General features: G+C 48.2%; 7 protein-coding genes across 7 annotated transcripts; 2 read left to right on the plus strand and 5 right to left on the minus strand.

Moving 5' to 3' along the window:
• Positions 1-405: 405 nt before the first annotated feature.
• Positions 406-1,205, minus strand: oma1 (Mitochondrial metalloendopeptidase; the record flags this gene model as incomplete). Its single annotated transcript, XM_031147859.1, has 2 exons — positions 406-549; positions 597-1,205. Coding segments are annotated over 2 exons (753 nt in total), but the record flags the coding sequence as incomplete, so codon positions are not given.
• Positions 1,206-1,731: 526 nt separating this feature from the next.
• On the plus strand, positions 1,732-2,940 carry kdsD (Arabinose 5-phosphate isomerase; the record flags this gene model as incomplete). Its single annotated transcript, XM_031147860.1, has 1 exon — positions 1,732-2,940. The coding sequence occupies one exon, from the start codon at positions 1,732-1,734 to the stop codon at positions 2,938-2,940; it is 1,209 nt and encodes a 402-aa protein (XP_031008005.1).
• Positions 2,941-4,600: 1,660 nt separating this feature from the next.
• On the plus strand, positions 4,601-5,440 carry LHYA1_G002887 (uncharacterized protein; the record flags this gene model as incomplete). Its single annotated transcript, XM_031147861.1, has 1 exon — positions 4,601-5,440. The coding sequence occupies one exon, from the start codon at positions 4,601-4,603 to the stop codon at positions 5,438-5,440; it is 840 nt and encodes a 279-aa protein (XP_031008006.1).
• A 1,039-nt stretch (positions 5,441-6,479) lies between these two features.
• LHYA1_G002888 (putative cytochrome b5) lies at positions 6,480-6,866 on the minus strand (the record flags this gene model as incomplete). The annotated part of the gene is made up of 2 exons (XM_031147862.1): positions 6,480-6,637; positions 6,770-6,866. The coding sequence occupies 2 exons, from the start codon at positions 6,864-6,866 to the stop codon at positions 6,480-6,482; spliced, it is 255 nt and encodes an 84-aa protein (XP_031007999.1).
• Positions 6,867-9,787: 2,921 nt separating this feature from the next.
• Positions 9,788-11,077, minus strand: JLP1_5 (Alpha-ketoglutarate-dependent sulfonate dioxygenase; the record flags this gene model as incomplete). Its single annotated transcript, XM_031147863.1, is given in 4 exon segments — positions 9,788-9,922; positions 9,976-10,109; positions 10,161-10,971; positions 10,991-11,077. 4 exon segments carry the CDS (start codon positions 11,075-11,077, stop codon positions 9,788-9,790), a joined length of 1,167 nt encoding a protein of 388 aa, XP_031008000.1.
• A 3,119-nt stretch (positions 11,078-14,196) lies between these two features.
• On the minus strand, positions 14,197-15,846 carry xynD (Bifunctional xylanase/deacetylase; the record flags this gene model as incomplete). The annotated part of the gene is made up of 2 exons (XM_031147864.1): positions 14,197-14,293; positions 14,321-15,846. 2 exons carry the CDS (start codon positions 15,844-15,846, stop codon positions 14,197-14,199), a joined length of 1,623 nt encoding a protein of 540 aa, XP_031008037.1.
• Positions 15,847-16,891: 1,045 nt separating this feature from the next.
• LHYA1_G002891 (uncharacterized protein) lies at positions 16,892-17,704 on the minus strand (the record flags this gene model as incomplete). The annotated part of the gene is made up of 1 exon (XM_031147865.1): positions 16,892-17,704. One exon carries the CDS (start codon positions 17,702-17,704, stop codon positions 16,892-16,894), a length of 813 nt encoding a protein of 270 aa, XP_031007998.1.
• Between the last annotated feature and the right edge of the window lie 2,518 nt (positions 17,705-20,222).

Below are 20,222 nucleotides of genomic sequence, written 5' to 3' on the forward strand. Positions count from 1 at the left end.
ATTATATTAGCCTATTGCAGAGCATATCATGTTACCATTAAAAACTACGACTTGATTATGATAAATTATAATACTCCGTATATCAATTACTATCACCTGGGTATACTCCGTGTTAAACATCAAGTACGTTTGCTGAGGTAGAATGATTTTCATTCGTCAAGTTGAGTATTGATACGTATTATACACACGGCCTTCCTAACCAGATCACTCTACTCCGTAAACTCCTCGCTCACTTACAAACCCATAAACCCCTTTCCAGCCATATCATCTTTGTCACGAGTATCTCATACATGTGAGTGGCACTAATGGCTGGCCCGCCCCATGGTCCCTTCTTGCTAACCGTAGGCATCAAGACCCCCATCAAACACAATATATAACCTCCCTAGACTCACGTCTCTCTTACGTGACAATGTTTCCAAAGCTTCCCCACCTACCCATTGTTTCCTGGAAGTCCTTTGCATATCCCATAGTAACAGCACAACCACTTTCATCCCTCGCCGCCTCTGCTTTGGGCAGCCAATTTGTCATCTGCTCTATCCGAGTGTTGTTCTGGGCAAGTCAGCAATGCCTACCTTGAGATTGGGGTCGAGACCTACAGTTGGATGGGTCGATAACCACTGGGGTATATCTGACTTATTCGCTGCCTCCATCCGTTGCCACACCTTCACTGCAGCCTTCGGATCATAACAAGCCTTCGCCATCATCATCAATCCAATATAATCCGCCTCGCTCTCCTGCTTTCTCGACGCCGGCATCATGAGTCCGAAATTCAAAGCCAGATCAGCTAGAACCCTCCCAAAGCCAGCCGTGAACCCCGCATAATCTAGGTATATAAACGCCCATCGAACAGGAGCAAGTATGACCAGAGACGAGAGTTGTTCGGCCTGATGTCTAGCAACGTTGTGTGCTATCTCGTGGCCAAGGATAGCTGCCAACCCATCGTAGTGTAGGTATATGATGCATATTATATGTAATTCTAGCCGAGGTGTGATTCCATGCCAGGCTGAAGCAGCAAGTCGTGTCGTTGATGTGAAGGGGGGGATGCGGCCAGAATTGCGTGCTCCGCTAGAATAAAGACCATAATGCCACCAAAATACATAATGCACTAGGAGATCTACAAGGTTGACCTTGCTAAATGTCGACCGACCGCTATCGCTATACTGCACCTCAACGTCCGACGACCGAAGCGTGAACCCCTGTGCCATTAATAATTTCAAGCACGCACGCACATCTCTATATACAGATAACCCTCCTCCTCCCCCTTCTCCATCCCCGAGTATATCCACAGGTCTGCTACAAGACCCCCTTGTTACTCATGGACCATGTCTCCGCCCTCACCATTCAGAATGATCCGTAAACGCAAATTCACATTTCGTTCTATCTGACCTGGCTATTATTATTCGAAACCAGACCATTACGTGGAGTCGAGACTTCAATCCAACGCACCTGGCCTGGCCCACTCACTACTTTCGGCCGCGATATCTCACGGAAGATACAGTTATATCCGGGGGTAAGCAGACATTCACAGGTATCTAAATCACTTCACAAATACATTGTGCTGATGTGTTTTCTCTAGACAATTAATTTCCCTGTCACTATTCAGCTTGATTGCTTTGATTGCACGGCCGTTGATTGTAGTCCTGAGATAATCCACTCTACAACACAAAAGATTATTTAACTCAAGAGTAAACCTTTCACTCAACTCTTTGTTCGCTCACATCCTCATCAACAATGGCGCTGGATCACCACCCCGTTCAGAATAGCGAGGTTTACGTCCTGAACTCTTCACACGCCCCGTCTATGCCACCACCGTCCCCGCCATCACTAGCTACACCATGTGAAGAACTCTCATCTTCTCTGACCGATCTATGCTCCATCACACCTCCAGAGCCGCAGGAGTCATGCTCAAAATTCAATTCGAGGCTCACAAATGCAGTGCACGTGTTGAGTACCGAGGCTACATCCCTCTCCCGCTTAACAATGCTATATGAGACGGATCCAATCGCAAGACGAGGATTCAACTCGGCCGTGGAGACAATTACAAGATACGGAGGTAGGAAGGGAAAGGTCCTCGTCTGTGGAGTTGGCAAAAGCGGACATATCGGCGTCAAACTCGTCGCTACATTCCTAAGTCTCAAAATCCCAGCAGTCTTCCTACATCCCACGGAAGCACTACATGGAGACCTAGGTGCCGTCAACGACCACGACACCATTCTCTTCATATCCAACTCCGGCAAGACCGGCGAACTCCTCGCTCTCCTCCCACACTTCGACACCTCCCTCCCAACCATCATCATGACTTCCCACACGCACCCCTCAAACTGCGAAATCATCAAGCAACGCCCCGGAACCATCCTCCTCCCAGCACCAATCCACATCTCCGAAACCGATGCATTCGGCGTCAACGCGCCCACCATCTCCACAACCATGGCCCTCGCTCTTGGCGACGCCCTCGCCATCGCCGTCTCCCGCGAACTGCACAGTAACCTAGCCAGCGTATTCCTCAAGAACCACCCCGGCGGCGCCATCGGCGCCGCGATCCAAGCGCCCAAAAAGCTCTCCGACATGGCCATCTCCCTTATCGACATGCCCGAAGTCAGCAGCACGTTTACCTTCTCGCGCGTCTTGCTATCGGCGTACCAGTCCACGACGGGGTGGGCAAGGCAGGGCAGTGATGTGGTGGTGAGTCCGAGGCGCATCAAGAAGCTGCGGGCGACGGATATGGAGGAGCCGGCCGTGTGTGTCCGGGGCTTGATGGTGCCGCGCTGTGAATGGATCCCTGTGTCTGCTGACATGGATGTGAGCGAGGCGGTGGAGTGGATCGAAAGGACGAGGCGGTCGTTGGGGGATGCTAGGTTTGGGGACGATGCTATTCTGGTTACTATGGATGAGGATGAGGTTTGTGGTGTGGTTGAGATTGGCGAGGTGCTGAGTTCATGACCTGGAACGTTATAGAACAGTGCTTGCTATAAGTGTGAAGAAGGGCGTTTTTATTAGAAGGAGGTATTTTGTCTAAACTGGATGCGCTAGAGCAGCCATCTCATGTATGTTTCTTTCACCATACCCCCGGGGCGGCAGAATTGTTTTGTTTGGGCTGGCTGGATTTGTTTATAGATGGTAGATTTTGCGAATGCATCAAAGCAGGACTGGTGGATGCGATTGCTTGATCGATAGATACTCAATTACCAATGAAATATGATTGGTTCCCCTACCAATTCATCTCCTCTCAATCGTTGAACCAATTACTCACTGCATCCTATCCCTCTTCCCACCCCCGTCCGACTTCATCCGCATTACTTGTAGGCCTCTCCTGTCCTGTCGCCAAGGAAAGTCCTCGCATCAAACGCATCCAGCCGCGGCTGTTTCTTCTCTTCGCAAGACAAGACCATAGATCCACACGCTCCAGAGCTGGAGTTCAAACCGCGGCCTTGTACATTTGACATGCATGCATACAGCACAGCACAGTACAATACGGCAACCAATATTGAGGCTCCGACGACGTTTCGTGCGTGCGGGTCCCCGCCCCGATTCTGGATCTAGCCTTGCCTAGGTAGTATGCAAATCATAGTCGTGGTCTTGCGTTATTTTTCATCGTCTCAAGTATCAAACGCGCCAAGCTTTGTCCCCCACTTTACCGTACTGTACTTCGTATCTTCACCTGGGAAACTCAAACGAAAACCCAACAGATTTTAACATCAATCTATCAATCGCAACAACGAAACGGCAATTGATGAATGAATGCATGCATGTACAAGTACAAAGTGTGATGATACAAAACGCCTTGGCATGTGAGTTTCCTCCTTATTGTTAGACAGGAAGTCCGGTGCAGTCTACCAGAAAAACGGAGATGAGCGAGCGCCTGGCGTCATATCATGGCGTTCTTGTAAATGGGGGTTTATTTTTTCGTTTTGATATTTAGGTTGGCGTTTGGGCTTTTAAGTATTGACTATGCGCCCTGATTTGGGGAATGAGGGAAGGATTGGTTCTTCTTTCTCTTTGTTTGTTGGTTGGTTGGTTGTCCTTGCTTTATCTTATTGGAATGATTTCGGAATCCTTTCAAAGACACATTTCTCTATCCTCGCACCAACACAACACCACATCCCCCCAGCATACTACATTTCTCTCCTCTCACTTTTACTTTCAAAACTCTTCAACATCACATACAAGATGCGCACCATATCTATCATCTTTCTGCTCGTTGCAATTGCAATTCCAGTCATGGCGCATCCACCGGTTTCTCATCCGCGCCAAGAAGTCAGTTTAACCGGAGAGGTCGAGGATTTATATGCACTGTCACCAAAGGAGAAACCGCTTCATACTACGGTTCTCATGGCACAGTCTCAACATACGAGTGTATCGGCTGTGGGTCGATGTGCTAAAAGCAAGATGGATTTGAGAAGGAGACGCTACGTAAGCGGCTGTTAAAGTTGGTAACTTACGTCATGACTTGACTGTCTGAAGGAGGGGTTCTTTAGACGCTTGAGCATCTTCAACCACTCTCTCCACTTCAGCATCTTTAACTACACCTCTACCTTGAATATACCCATTCCACGCAAAAACACATCCTAAATCCAATCAAAACAACAAAACCACATTCACCATGGCATCTACAATCCCCAACGAACCCCCGCCCTCATACGAGGCAACCTCTTCAACCCCTCAAGATCCCTCCCGCCTCCGCGTCCCACACAAGACACGCAGCGGCATCCCCCCCGAACACCGTCGCAGCATGGAAGATGAATCACGACCCCTTCCAACAGGCTGGCTCCGACAATACGACCCAGAAACGCACCACCAATTCTTCGTCGACCAGCACGCCTCCCCTCCCCGCTCAATCTGGCACCACCCCTACGACGACGAGGAATACCTATCCGCGCTCGACCCCTCGGAGCGCGACAGAATCGCCTCTCTGCACCCGGTTCCCAACCACGCCGACATGGTCGCCGAGAGCAGCGACGACGACACGCAGTTCCGCCACGACGCACCGCTGCCGCCGCGCGAAGAGGCCCCGACGGGCGCAAAGAAACTAGGACGGAAGATGAAGGACAAACTCACATCCTCGACGCACGAGCAGCGACAGCAAGAGCGTGCGCAGCGCGACGAGGCCGAGGCGAAGGCTTACGCGCAACATCGTGCCTTCCGGGCTGCCATGGCCAAGGCGGCGGAGACGGGCGAGCCGCAGCTGCTGGGCAAGGATAAGGATGGGAAGGATGTGTTTGTGGAACCGCCGGGGCCGGGGCCGTATGGTTATGGTGGAGGCGGGTATGGGTACAATCCTTATGCGCGGGGGATGTATGGCAGGCCGAATGCGGGGTACATGAGGCCGGGGTATGGATATGGGAGGCCGTATGGCGGTGGGTATGGAGGGGGGATGGGGATGCCGTTGATGGGGTTGGGCGGGATAGGTGGTGGGATGATGATGGGTAGTTTGTTGTTCTAGGGAGGTCTATGATTATAATGATTGGGGCATGGAACTTTTAAGGAAGTATTACGATTATGCTGGAAAGGACGGATAGCTACACATCATGCATACCTAGTGTAGATAGAAACTCTACCTATGATTTCCTACGAATAAAACCCCTCTGCAAATTGTACAACGCAAACTCCATCTCCCGTCTTCTTCTAACACCCTACTACATCCCCATAATGATTCACAGCTTCCCTATGTATTAACACAGCGCTAGTTCAAATATAAACCCTTGCTCCAGCTTGCTCCAGCTTGCTAGATACATATCAGCACTTATCCCACATATTTTCTAATCCGATACGAGTATCCCACGCCATGCCATCTAGCATACTATTTCCCTTTCCCTTTCCCTTCTTCTTCACCCTGCAGCGCTGCTTTTTCTCTTTCTCTTTCATGTACCTTCCTTACTCGCAGCGATCCTTCCTTGATAGATCGGAGACGACCGCACCGGTGTATGTAAACCACTACCTGGATTTCGCTGACTAGACGGGCTGATGGGATAGAGTATCTAGATGCGTTGCTTGATACCTATGCTAGGTAGGTAGGTAGGTAGGTAGGTAGGTAGGAGGTAGGTCGAGAAGAGAAGAGGAGAGGAGAGAGGAGAGAGGAGAGGAGAGGAAATTTGGTTTACTACGTGGCTTGGCTTGGGCGAAGTACGAAGTAGAAGTAGAATGATGAGAGATGAGTATAGTACGGTCTATGCAGGAAGGGATTAGGAAATTCGAGGTAGGGTTCAAGAAGGGGGAGTTGAGAAGTGAGTCTGCAGTACAGGATACATATACCAGCTTCTACATGATTGTACGCGCGGAGTGCAGAAATGGGCTTCATGCACATCGCATCGCATTCCCGCTCGTATATATATAAATCATAAATCATAAACCATAGCATAGCATAGCATAGCAAACACCCAAATCAAAGAAAAAAAAAAAAAAAAAACAGACGTGTTTACTCACTCACTCATTCCATGTAGATAAAAGGGGAGGATTGAATCTACATCTATCTATCTATCTATCTACAGCTTCGCCTTCTCCCCCACGCTCCCCACGCGCAACCGCTCACTGTACTTCTTCAGCACGCCCTCGTTATGGTATTTCCAGAACTGCTTACTCGCGTCCTTGCCCGCGACGCGTTTCAGGATCTTGGAGCCGCCGGGGTGTTCGTCTATGAATGCTATAATTTAGTTACATCAGCAGTGTTTTCTTTTTCTCGTTCTGTTTTCGACTTGCTTTCTTTTGTTTTTGAGGGGGGGGGGGGGGGGGTCTCTTGTGTGGGGAAGGGGAGGGAAAGGAGGGGAAGGCAAACCAGTAACATCGTATACGCCTTGGTCGATTATTATGTACAGCCCGTTCTCAGCATCTTTGTGTGTCGATACTTCGGCGGGGGAGAATGTTTTGGACATTTTGTTGTGGGTTGGGGTGGGGTGCTTGCGCGCGCGCTGGCTGAGGTGGCTTGAGTGTGTTTGTTGTTTGGTGATGGGTTTGGCGGAGGGGTCGATGTGGTGTTGGTGTAGAAGTGGAAGTGGAATTGAAGTTGAGGGGGGTTGGAGGTTGGGGTTTGGTGAGTGGTGCAATTGGAGTTGGATATGGCGATGGTAAAGTCAGAGGAGGATTGGAAGTGGAAGTGGAAGTGAAGTGAAGTGAAGTGGAGAGGAGAGGCTAGAGGTTCCCCGGATTGACGAGGAGAAGCCGAGCCACCAAGCCGAGGCTGTTCCTGTTGTCAGCCAATTTGCGAGCTGGGTGATAGGCTTAGCTTATCAAACGTAGGGCACGTGCTTTGGCGCTCTTTTAGTCTAATTTCCTATTTGGGGTTTACGAGTAAGTGGAAGGTTGTGATATGTTTTTTTATGTTATAGTGTAGTTAATTCAATTTAAAGTCGAGAGCAAAGAAGAAAGAGCAGAGGCGGAATATGTTCTTTCAATTCCGCTAAGATAACCCACCGAGTGCCTGAACCTGTACAGTGTGAATGTTTACCATCTATAGGAGTCGACTGCCCCGCACCATCCTACCCAATAATGCCCCACAGAAATCATGTCCTTTTATACTCCATCCTAATAATCTGATGCAAATCTCCTTGTCCAGCAAGAGCAAATCCCCAGATTAGGCCTTGAACCTCTCTGGATGCTTTTCGCGCAGAATCGGTAATCGATGTAATTGGGGTTCAGTCTGATCTTGTCTGCGATATTGATATTAATAGATGTTTTCGAGGCTGTTCCCTTCTCCTCTCTTGGGCGTATCATTCTTCAAGCCTTCTGGCGTTTCGGCACACTTGATTCATCTTTTCGGGGGCGGCTTCTCTTTTTTGGGACATTCATTACATTCAAGCTCTGCTGTGGTTCTTTCGAAGTGACAAGCTTGTGTTGTGCGGGGATCTTTGGCAAAGTTGATATAGCTGTGCTGAGGTCCCCACCAGTCGCAACAAGAGGTTTATGCATGTGCCAAGTCTTCAGCGTATTTGATATAGCTTTGCTCAGGTTCCCGCCCGTTGCAATAGAAGGTTTATATATCTGCGAAGTCTTCTGCGTAGGCGTAGCTGTGCTCAGGTTCCCGTTCGTCGCAACGGGATGTTTATACATCTGCGAGGTTTTTGGCGTATTCGGTATGCCCGCGCCCTGGTAGCCTTTTTCTAACCCAACGACCTTTTGTCTTATTATAACCATTGGCGTAGTCGATATAGCTGCCATCCGTTCCGCCACAGTCGAAGTATCAGGCCTGCCCGTCTTTGAAGCCTTTGGCGTATTCGATACACTCTTACTCTTCCCCTCTCCAAGTGGAGGCCGGCCCTGTCTCTTCGGTGTGTTTGATGGACTCGACTGTTGATAGATCGCAGCAGCAGACTTCTTTGGCGTGCTTAATGCGCTCGATGCGCTCTTCTGCTTCCCAACAACTGCGATAGCAGGGTTTTCCCTTTTCGGAACTCCCACCACACTCGATGCACTCTGATTCTTTTGCCCCTCACGCACAGCAGTTATATTTTGTAGATTTGAGCCTATTACTGCTTGTGACGGTCTCTTCATTGCAGCTTTTGGAGGGGTATAATTCGAAGGCACTATGACGTTTTCCAGAAACCTGAGGGCGAGAGCTGCGTTCTTCGAGGTGGGGTCTGGTGGCCTATTCTTGCTTCCTTTTGCACGACCCTTCTGTTTTGGCTTCACTTCCGAGCCAGACGTGCCAGGCGGTTGCGCGGAGCCCTTTGTGAGATTCATTGCTGAGTTCATGTTCGCGGAGTAGAAGGTGTGATAAGCTATCGCAGGGGTGCTTGCGGTTGGGAAAAGGTGAGTCATTGTGAAGTGAAGGATGAACAGATCGATTGACGTAGAAGTGAGGTTAATTATTGGGGGATTTCGAGTGAATTTCGTGTGACGCGAATTCGCGAGATCGCGTCGCGTTAGAGAAAGCTCGCCAAGTACCTTCGTACCAGGTATAGTCAAGAATTAAGGATTGATATATATTTAGTCATGTTAATATATAAACATTAGACAAGAAATTCATACTTACTTGCTAATCCAAAATCTGATATCCGGGGCCTTGTTGCTGATTCTAAGATATCCACCAAGATGTTAAAAGCTGTGCCTGCATTATGGAATTAATCCTTATCGGACACATACACCACGTGACTATACGCTCTATATCTTTTCCATGAGTGGCGTCTAGAAGCTCTAAGCTCTATAAACTGAAATTAATGTGTATGAAATAGCTTATGCGAAACTGTGTTTTAATTGTCCTCGAAGGTCACGTGGAAATAGCTGGAGCTAAAATCCCCTCTTAAGCATTTCCCACTATTGACCTAAAAACATGTTTTCATACCTCTATCAGCAACCTCAAAAATGGCAACCCCTTTTCAACGGCGATAGAGATTCGTGAAATTTCTTGACATAAAGCGATCTATAGTAGCCCTCCTATGCGCCAAGGAAGTTATAATCATTCGAGGCTACACCTTCGCACTCATATACTCGGTAAGCTCCCTAGGTAGGTAGATAGTAGTAGAAGCCTGACCCTACGCATTTAGGCCGCTTATAGGCCTTCCGGTACCTCGAGCTCTAGTGGTTAGTGCTAGTTGGACAGCTATGCATAGCATATCTCTTCACGGCTATGCAGATGCAAACGCTCGTTACGGCGAAGCAACGAGGCTTCGGAAGATCATTTTGCTATTTAATTAGGCACGAATAATTGATGGAAAGTGTTTTCAATTATACCTAATATTTATGGCAGAGGATGGTTAAAACAATGCTGCCTTTGTATTTCCAATGCCTGTGCCTTTTTCTTCACTCTCACAAATCAAGTAGCTTCCATAAGTCGGTATGCCTCCGAAGCCTGTCCAAGTTATGCCTTGAGTTCCTCTTCAGGCTTGACATACGGAGTTTCAAAAGGGATCTCAGCCTGCGGCGTGATTCGAGCAAGGTGGCGACGTTCGCCAGAGCTCCAATCCAGAGTAGCTGAATGGACCGTAACACGGTTCTGCGAGGTTTGCATATCAGTACCTGATGCAAATTACCAATACGGATACTTACATCCCACACAACAACGGTCTTTGGCGCCCACCTCACGCGAGCTTGCCAGTCAATTCCTCGACTGATGTGGTTGAACAAGAATGCTAGCAGAGCATCAGACTCTTCCTTCTTCAATCCAATAATGCTGCGCGTAACTACTTCTCATCAGCCAGCGGTCATGAAGCGGTGACGGGTTCTAAACTCACAACCCTGGTTCACAAAAAGCGCCTTCTCCCCAGTCGCAGGATGCGTCCTCACAATCGGATGCTCGTTCTTGACGGGCTCCCTCCTCACAACCCCCTCCTTATCCCTACTATACTGCGCCTGCTCAAACCCCGAATGCACAGCCTTCAACCCATGCAGCCTTTCCTTCAACGGCTCACTGAGACGATTATACGCCTCGACCTGGTTTGCGAAAACGGTGTCGCCACCCTCTTCCGGGCTGTCGAAAATGTATAGGAATGTCGTGCCGGGAGTCTGTGCCTCGTACGAGACGTCGCTATGGAACGACGTGCTGCTGTTACGGCCGGCGAGGAAGGAGTCAAACTCAGATGTTCCCGGAGCACCGTATCGGTGCACGATGTGCAGTTCCGGGAAGCCTTCTGGACTCCCACTCGTAGGATGGATGTGGTGCCTCCCAAAATACCCCCCGAAGTCAAGAGCTTCTTGTAGAGGGAGATCGGCGAGGTCTTGATCACGGAACGCTACTACCTTTCGCTGAGCGACGAAGAGAGCGAGCTGGTCTTTGCCAGCAGCGTCGAGCTTGCTGAGTTGAACACCGGTGACTTCGGAGCCAATGGTTGGAGTTAGCTTTTTGGCCTTACTACCTTGGGGTAGGAGGTTGGGGAACGTTGCGTCGGCATTTTTGCCATGCTCGGTATGAATGAAGGGCTGCAATGGAGAGTATTTCTGGCCGTGGTTCCAGGTTGGCAGATATTGGGGGTACTGGTGGTTGTTAGTAAGTGCTTTCGAGTAATAGAAGAGAGTTTGCCTTTGCGTCTGTCTTTCCTCCTTCAACTTCGATTTGTCTCTTTACTTTGGGAACTTCTTTGACAACAGCGGCAATCTTCTCGGGCAACACTGAGGGGGTATCCTCTAGGATCTGCTGTACGGATGGTGCCATTGTTCACACTGGTTTTATATAGTGCTTGCTGAACGGGGTCGGTTATGCGAGTAGTTTATCTCCTAATATTATGAGATGAAGTACCTTACAGGAGGCAAAAAGATGGAACTAGATATCAAGGAAGATTCAAGGTATTTATCTCAAAGTCATCGAGCTTTTACCCCATCCTCGTAATAACGACATACGGAATCATTCCTCCTCAAGCCCAATCAAGGACGGACTTAAAGCCAACCACCGACTCCCGGTTTCCTTCCCATCCACTCGGAGCAGTTTATCGCATTTCCAAGACGTCCAAGGTCAAGATCTCACATGGTATCAATGCAAGCATGAACGGCACTCGGCACCATCACCTCATTCACCTTCCCCCCTTACTTGATTGGCAGCCTTCAGGCCTGAGGCGTCTCGACCCAAATTGCGAAATGTCAATGAGCAGTCATTGGCTATTGCTGTTCTAGTCTCATTGGCAATGTATGGCCTGAATGAATGTTGTCCCTGTCATTTGCTTAAATAAGACGATGGTGTGCTGCTGGCATGAAATTGCGGAAGGTTGGGCGGAATGTGCAAGCGAGGACCAGAAAGGACCTGCACGACGTGCCAGAACGACTATCTCTGTGCCAAGCAATACTCGAGTATACTTGTTATCTCACCCGCAGTGGGATGATTGATTCCTATGCATTATGGTGTTTAAACTCCAGCAGGTCGCTCGTCCTTTTGTTCTATTTATTGTGGGTGTTTATTGTTTTGTGCAAGATCTTATAACGTAAAGAAGTATATAATTCCGAGACTCCTATAGGGCTTCAAATGCCCAAATATATACACATAAATACGCTAGTCGGGGCCATTACCCGATATAACATGTCCAAATCCCATAACCTTTTAGTACAAGTTGCATTCAATCATTGGAGTCAAAGTGATTGTTACACCCAGATTGCTGCAATCTTGAGTCCCAGTATCCACCGCTGAACAAGCCACAGTCCCCCCATTGCATTTCACCGACCCTGCATCTTTTCCATCGCCCGTATAAACGCAATTGCCTGTACTACCGATCTGAAAGCTGCCACCACCCGACGGCTGTGGGAAAGGGACCTTATCGACGGAGACCGATGAGGTTCTCGGGATAGTAGCATCCGCGAAGTTCTGTCCAACGTCTCCGCAGCGTCCCGTGTTGGCCTCTTTGCCGGGCGCGGACGTGAATATTTCCCACACGGCTACGCCGGGCTGTTGCAAGAACTTAAACTGTGCCACCTCTGTCGGAGTCGCACTGGGCAAGGTTGTGGCCGTGGTCGCAGAACTCGTAGCAGCAGCTGAGGTTGTTGTTGGGGGAGATTTTGATACAGTTGAAGTTGAAAAAGTTGTTAATTTAGATGGGCTGGAGCTTGTGCCGGTTGTCGCAGATTGTGTGCTTGATCCCCCGGTTGAACTCCTTCCTGTGGAGCTGGCGGTTGCGGTAGAATTTGAACTTGGAGCCCCTGTGGAACTCGTCCCGGTTGATCGAGAGCTGGTGCTGGTTGCCGTAGGCTTTGAGCTTGCTGTCCCAGAAGAACTGCCTCCAGTCGGGCTGGAGCTGGAGTTTGTCGTAGTCATTGTACCAGAGGTCCAAGTGACGTACGAGTCGGTGGTGTCGCCCATAGCCTGCGCGAGAGCAGACTGCTGCACATCGTACCAGGAAGTAATGGTGACGCCCGCAAGAAACTGGTCATAGTTTAACGTGGCCGAATAATCTGAGTCGTCCGTGCTCGTCGTCTGAGATCCAGTCAGAGAAGCTGAACAGCCGGTTACGGTTGAGCATGAAAGTGTGATGGTAGATGTAGATGCGGTAGTTGCGCCCGAAGGTGTGAAAACAGAGTATGATGTATCGCAGGCACTTGTTGTTTGTGCCGAGCATGAACTGCTAGAAGATTGTGATGAGCTCGTGATTGTGGCGGAAGACGACCCTTGCGAGGAAGATGTGTCATCATCGCCGTCTTCTTCCAGAGCCTCCGCAATGTCTGCTAGAGAGTCTGTCAAATCCTCAATTTCTCCAAGATCCACCACGTTCGCCTTGACTGAATCAACCAAGTTATTGACCACGTTTTGTGCACAACTAACGAGCTTCGCAACATCATGAATAGCTCCAGTAACTGCATTTCCTACGCTCGATATAATACTCCTGTTAGCCAGCAGGGCCCTGACCTGTCTTTCGGACAACGCTCCCCTCTTTCTCTTTGTATTTGTACAATCCGGCATATCTGGTGCTTTTACACTCAAGGAATTCAGCAAATCTTCCGTTTCCTCTTTTGTTTTTTGGACTGAATCAAGATACTGAGATTTTAGCTTTTCATCCGTAAGCCACTTTCGATTGAACTGAAGCGCGAAATATAAACCACCAAGGAGGACAGCTTCGGACGTTGCTGCTGCGTCTGAAATCGTGCTTGTCGGGACATCAAACCATGAGAATGATACAGGTGTAATGGTCGACTCGACATCAGAGAATGAATTTGTGACACTAAAAGGGGCTGTCGAGATCGAAGTGCTTTTGGCTGTAGCAGATGACGAGATATGGCTAGATGAGGATGCCGAGGAGAAAGAAGATGACGATCCTGATGATGTAGCACTGGCCGTTCCATTTTGAGAGCCAATATGACTTGATGAACTTGCAATAGGCAGTGCTGTGTTGTGGTATAGCTGCAAAGGTGGAATCTTTGCCTTATGGTTGAGGTCTGCTTCTGGTTCTGGAAAGGCTGGTTCTATAGAGCAGCTAGCAGCCAAGCATAGCTACCAGTCTGCCACGTAAATGAGACGTGAATCTGTAAGGAGGTCATATGTTAGAGGTATAGAGGTCTTAGAAAGTAGATCGCTAGGAGCCTTACCTTAGTCCTGGCCTCACATTGAATAGTCAGTAGCGTGGGAGGCTTGAATCGGTTCCTGTATCAGATAAAGTTCAAGGCTGTCTAGTATTCACTTAAGAACTGTCATTTATGCTCCCAACGCTGTTCAATTTCTCCCAGGTGGTGAATCATGAATAAGGAGCATTTTGCTCTCTCACTACATCGTCGTTCTAGAGAGCCATTTCGAACTTTAATCACAGCTTTGACCTGTCTAGCCTTTCCCAGAACCACGACTTCCATAAACCAGCGTCGTCACAAAGGAGGAGCATCGGGATCCTCCATACACTGATCAACCCGCATCAACTGCTTTCCAGTCTTTCTCGCAATATCAATAAACTGCGGCAGGTACCTAACAGTCGTATTGTACAAGTAATACATAACCACAAGGTTACCTCCTTTATCAACGTCGCTTTGGAAACTCTTGATTTGATTCTCTGGCGTCGTGCTCTCTGCCCACAACCAATCTTGCACATCCACGCTCCACTCCGAGAACTTGGCACCGGGAATCAGAGCAGCAAGACGTTGGCGAACGCGGGCCCCCTCTGTGCCAAAAGGCGGTCGGAAGTACTTGGAGGTTATGCCGAGAGTTTGAGAGACGGCTGAGATGTCGTTGTTGAGCTCCCAGTCAATCGCAGCGAGGGAAGGAAGTCCTTCCATTGGTGGATGGGTGTATGAATGATATGCTATTTGGTGTCCAGCTGCAAACGAGTTGGGTCTGGTGCAAGCAAAGATTAATGGCGCCGTGCTCAGCTTGGTTGGAACGAGAAAGCCATTGGGAACCGTCTGAATAATCTCGATTTTCGAGATTAGGGTCGGAATGGAGGTATAGAAATCTTTAAGGGCAAAACCGATTGTTTTCGTGTAATCGATCTCAAAATGTGAAATTGGGACGTAGAGGTCAGTTTTGTCAGAGTTCGAGTATCGCACTGCTTCGACGGAATCCCATGTGTAGGGCCAAGGGTTCTTGTTGGGGTCGCATGTGGGATTATGTTGCTGCATTGCTATAGTGAAGGCATTACTACCAGAATATGCGATGTGCAGATATCCATCATTGTTCGTTGTAAAGTCACTGCAGCTATCCGACACCTGAGTATACCAAGATAAATCCGAATTTCCCTTCATGTTGATGGTCATCCTACCCTTTGAAAGCTTGTAGGTGGCAGCATCATCTCCTCCGTAGTAGAAGCCGAGGTTGTTTGAATTTCCATTTCCAAAAGTATCGATCACGAAGGCTGATGGCCCTATAGTTGCTGGAATTGTTGAAGTTGGCTCGAGAAATGGGATCGTTGATGGAACAGGGTATTCTGTCCCAGAAAGTCCGCAGTAGAAAGCGATCGGACCCAGGGTGATTGGCTTGCTTATTCCAGAAAGGAGCAGACTTAAGAGGTGATCGGTGTCAAGTCCTTGGAATGTGGAGAATGGGATACTATAATCCTGCTCCGTTCCATCAAAGACCCATCCTAGAGCAGTCGAATCGAGATCATGTAGAGTCGGGTTACCCGAGGAACAGGTTTTTGAAGTCTGGAGCTCAATTGTCATGGTTGTGCCTTTGGGTGCTTTAATTGTTATACCAATACCTCCATACATATCTGTAGCTCTGGTGCACCCAAGCATCGTATACCAGTATGAAGTCCCGTCCTCGGCCGAGGTCAGTGTGAGGTGGTTGTTTGAAACGATGACTGAAGTTGCCGTGTCCGCTCTGCCTGTAATCGGAGCCATGGTCCCATCGTCGGAAGAAGGCTGAAGCATGGCATTGTAGAACAGAAATATCAATCGTGACTGCGATGCAAAGTCATCAACCAGAAGGTTTGCACATCTCCCATCGGTAAGTGAAGGAGGAATAGTGCTTGAGACTGCAATCGCAGAAACAGAGAGAAACAATGCTGACAAGAACGCTTTCATGATTGCAGGGGTCATATGAGGAACAAAGGAATGTCGCCGTTAGTTAGAATGCTCGAAAAGCGAGTAGGGACGACTGTATAGGTAGGTTGAGGACAACAAGAAATGGAGGGGAAGAAGCAGGCGAGAGAGGGAAAGTGCGACCGAACAAGGCTTTTCAAATGACCAAAGGGAGCGAAGAAGCAAGAACCGACGATTAAGCTGAGTTCATGACTACATGTACCAGCCAATACAACAAGTACAAAATTTCAGGAAAAATTGTGACACCTCGGATAGAGGCGATCCAGCTGCAAGATACCGTGATAGTGTTGCCATGATTTTCGAGCGAGGCACTTGACAACTCGTTTGGCATCACTGAACGAGAAAGAAGAACGCAGTGGAAGGAACGGATAATATGTGACAGAAATACCACTAAACTTCAGGTCGTCGAATACGCGCAGCATTCGCTTCTGAGGTACTCGAGTACAGTATACCCGCCCCCCCCCCCCCCCCCCACTTTAATAAATGGAACTGAATGGCTAGAGCCCTTGGAGTGGCCCGTGAAGGGTACTCGTAAGGTCCTTGTAAGGTCCCACTAAGCCCTAGACGTAGAGGGGCGAAGGATCATTGACATTTACTAATGGGGAGGAGAGTAGGCGTAAGTAAAGTCTCGTTAAGGTTAAATGCTGATCTCGCTGATCTCGTTAGACCCCATAGGATTTTAGCGGGGTTGGGGGGTTCCCCACACTTGGAGCCGTCACATTATGTCAATGCTTTTTTAAGGTATAGAAATCGTCGTACAAGCCGAGTAATTGAAAACATAGTCTGCACTTCCTAAAGCTAAGCTAAAGGGATGTGAAAAGGAACCTGCATGGTTGAAAAGCTTTGCAAATATGAATGCGGTGGTAGAATCCCTATGCGATTTGGCAACACGGCAGAAAATAAAGCCCTTGCACTAGACACCCATCCACAAGAGAGATGGAACAAACGAAAACACTTAAAAGCTGAGCCTCTGAAGCCCACTGAACATTTGCGTACATGCTCAGAGGTTTTATCATTTTTCAAACACTTATAGCATAGCAGCTACGCCAAGTAGTCCGGCCAATAACCCTCCAGCAACCTTGACATCCTGTCTTGGCGCCCCATTTGACGACTGACTCCCGCTTGAAGATACAGCGGCAGTACTTCTAGATGAGGTAATTGCAGCTGAAGAACTCTCACTCCCCGTAGTGCCAGTTCCATGATTCGGAGGAACGCTGGTAGGCGTATACAATACCCCATCCCAGGATGTCAATCTTGCCGTAGCACTTCCGGTGATCGTTCCCGGTGTGAAGCTGGACGTTAACGTATAATAATTACTGACCGCGGTGTTATTCGGAAATTTGTCATTGGTAAGCGTGATATTGGGCGCGAGACGAACGGAGGCGATGTCAACGGTTCTTAAGAGGTCTGAATACGGCTGGAAAGGGGGGGTCGGACTACATTCAGCCGTTTTGAGCGAAGATCGGTTAGATGCTACTTCCTCCGGAGAATATATGTGGAGGCCATGCACAGAAAAACAGGCATCACAAGTCTCTTGAGCCTCCCAAAATGAGCCAGTGCAGAGACATTGCTGTTCCGCGAGGAAGTCGATCTCTGAGGTGCCATTGGCAGAACAAATTGCTAGTATATGTATCGACTGCTCGCACGGGAATGGGGAGTTTTCTACCGCAGAGAGAATGTCGATGGGTCCACTACTGTTGTGGTCTGCGTTGTAGACATTTGGCTGGCACATTTGGTCTAAGTATGCGATAGCCGGATCATTAAGTCCCCGAGGGGAAAGCTCCGGTGCCGCAAGTGGAAGAAGGGTGCCGAGGACAATGTTCAGACGAAATGCGTACATAATGAAGTTGGCAACGGATTGATAGATATGGACGCAACTGACTGGTGAGAAAAGTCATGTTCGTGAGTTTTATCATCAAGGTACGCTGCCTTTTATATTTATTTCGTTGACGTTCTCGGGCGAAGAATAGATTTGGCATGTGGCAGTGGAGTGGCACAGCACGGAGCATCACGACCACTTGTGGCTAGCGGCTACAAGGTTTAGCATAGCGAATTTTTATGAGCCTATCCTATTTCCCCTATCGTTCAATATATTTACCCCGCACTCTCAAAGGCGCAGAACTTCAAATCGGGGCTCTCCAGCTTGAGATATTGCCCTGCCAGTTAGCCCAAGGCATTGTGGCCTCATGGGCTTTCACCCAGTTGCTCCAGTCAGGCTTAGACGATAAAAGTATGACTTGGTACTCCCTTTACATTGTAACTCTCCTGTGGCTGAAACTATATGGCAGTAATCTGTGAAAGAAGACCAAAAGAGTCATCTTTAACGCCCAATCTGCGACAGTGTTTTACGGCCTTCTTTATAAAAGGCGCTGCTACTTTAAAGGAGCCTTATGATAGACAGCAAAAAGCGGCACTAGCTTATGATGTGCTAGGCAGCATAAAATATTAAAAGTCAATAACAGTAATTGCTGCTTTTTTTCTATCTAGTATGAGCAGCCTAAGGCTTTTTATGAGGAAGGCCGTAAAACACTAGAGTATTTAAATGTGAGCACTTGATATACGGTACGGCAAGTGCGATTCTTGGAAAGCTGACTTACTAAGAGATTTGCCGTGGCAATAAAAAGACCACTTAGCTCCTGTACTGCTAAAAGTGAAGAAAACCTCTGGCTGTTTCTTGTAGATTTATATATGGTGAAGTGTTAATTCGCGTAAAAAGGGGGGCTAGCCTTCAATCCGCCAACCATTGAAAACATGAATCTGCATGAGTCTGATGTAGAAGATTTAGAGTGCATTCATGAAGACTATGTATACCATGCTTACCTAAATTTCAAATCATTAGAAGTACACTGATTTGTGTTCCTTTTCAGTGGAACATATGTCACGTGTCTACCAAAAGCCTCCAGCTCTGGGCCCCATATTCTAGGTCGCGGGATAGACTCTAGCTTGCAGGGTTAGATAATGTAAGGGCACGCACACTCAAGTTTCACTGAACTTTTGGTTTTATAATTATACCTCACACTCCATCTTCTAAAGTTGGACACAACTTAGCACAAGATTCACTCTCACAGTTTTGACAACCTCTCCTCGATATCTGGATTGTCGGTTCTTAAAGCAACGTCGTTCATAGCGTTAGCAACCCCCGTGGATCTTTTCTCTGGCCTCAAGATACTATACAACTCCAAGCAAAGGACGATTCAAGATGTCCACCATGATACAAGACAACATTACGGAACGCAAAGAGGATATCAAATATCTCACAACTTTGGTCAAAAGACTAGAGACGGATACTGATAAAGAGAGAAAGCTCGTGGACGATTTACAAACTCTCCCTGTCGAAAGGATCCATGGACTTCTCAACCAGGCCAGAATAATGACCTCCGGATCCTTCGACGATGATTACGACCACAAACTCCACAGTAGCCTTGCTGTTTTCTTGAAACGTCTCGCGGTCAAGCTTCAACCTCCCAAGCCGCAAGTCTGTAGCCATAGTTTCACAAAATTTACGAAACTTCCTCAAGAAATTCAAGACCTGGTATGGACTCGAACGTTCGTCAACGATCGAATTATCGAGTTTTCTTGGTTCCTGGTATCAGAATCGCGATGGGGGTCTTTACTGCTTGCAACAGATTGCGAGCTAGTATCAACACAGGCCTTAGCCCCTTTGGTATCCAAGAAGTCCAATCAAATCTTCCAGGAGAATTACGAAAATTTCAGTTTCGAACTTCGAGTAGACAGCCCAGGGGTAGAGTTTCGGGCGTGGAACGCATCTGTTAACTTCGGACTTGACATCCCCTACTTCAATTTGTTTACCGAAAGTGCAAGCATGGAGATACATAGCAATGGACGAGACTCTTTGGATCCCTTCGACCAGTTTCAAAAGGTTGCGTGCTCAAGAGAGTCGTTCTACTCTCTACTTGACGAGTGTATCCAAAGTTCAGGAGCTGGGATTCGACTTAATCTAGCCTTGAAGCGCTTCAAGGCCCTTAAGGAATTAGTCCTTGTCAGAGTTCTCGAGTTCAAGTCATGTATTGATGTCCCTCCCCAAACACCCTTGGTCTTTCTCCCGGAGGATGCAAAAGTAAACGAAGCAGGGATAGAGTACTTGACACCGGAAAACGCCAAAAAGGATGCCGAATCCGACCCGTATGCTTTCTTGATCAATATGGAAAAGGAGAATGACCCGGAGGCCATTATAAAGCTCTGGAACCGCACGCTAGAAATCGGTGGAATTATCAAGACCTTTAAGGATGTCAAACTGACATTTCGTCTGGCCAAGAGAGACTATACCCCGCCTCTTTCGAAGATGCTCGAGTGCTACTGTCGGACATTATAAGATAAAACCGGCTATCCAGAAGCAA

This window comes from Lachnellula hyalina (assembly GCF_007821495.1).
Source record: "Lachnellula hyalina strain CBS 185.66 chromosome Unknown contig00020, whole genome shotgun sequence".
Classification (NCBI taxonomy): Eukaryota; Fungi; Ascomycota; class Leotiomycetes; order Helotiales; family Lachnaceae; genus Lachnellula; species Lachnellula hyalina.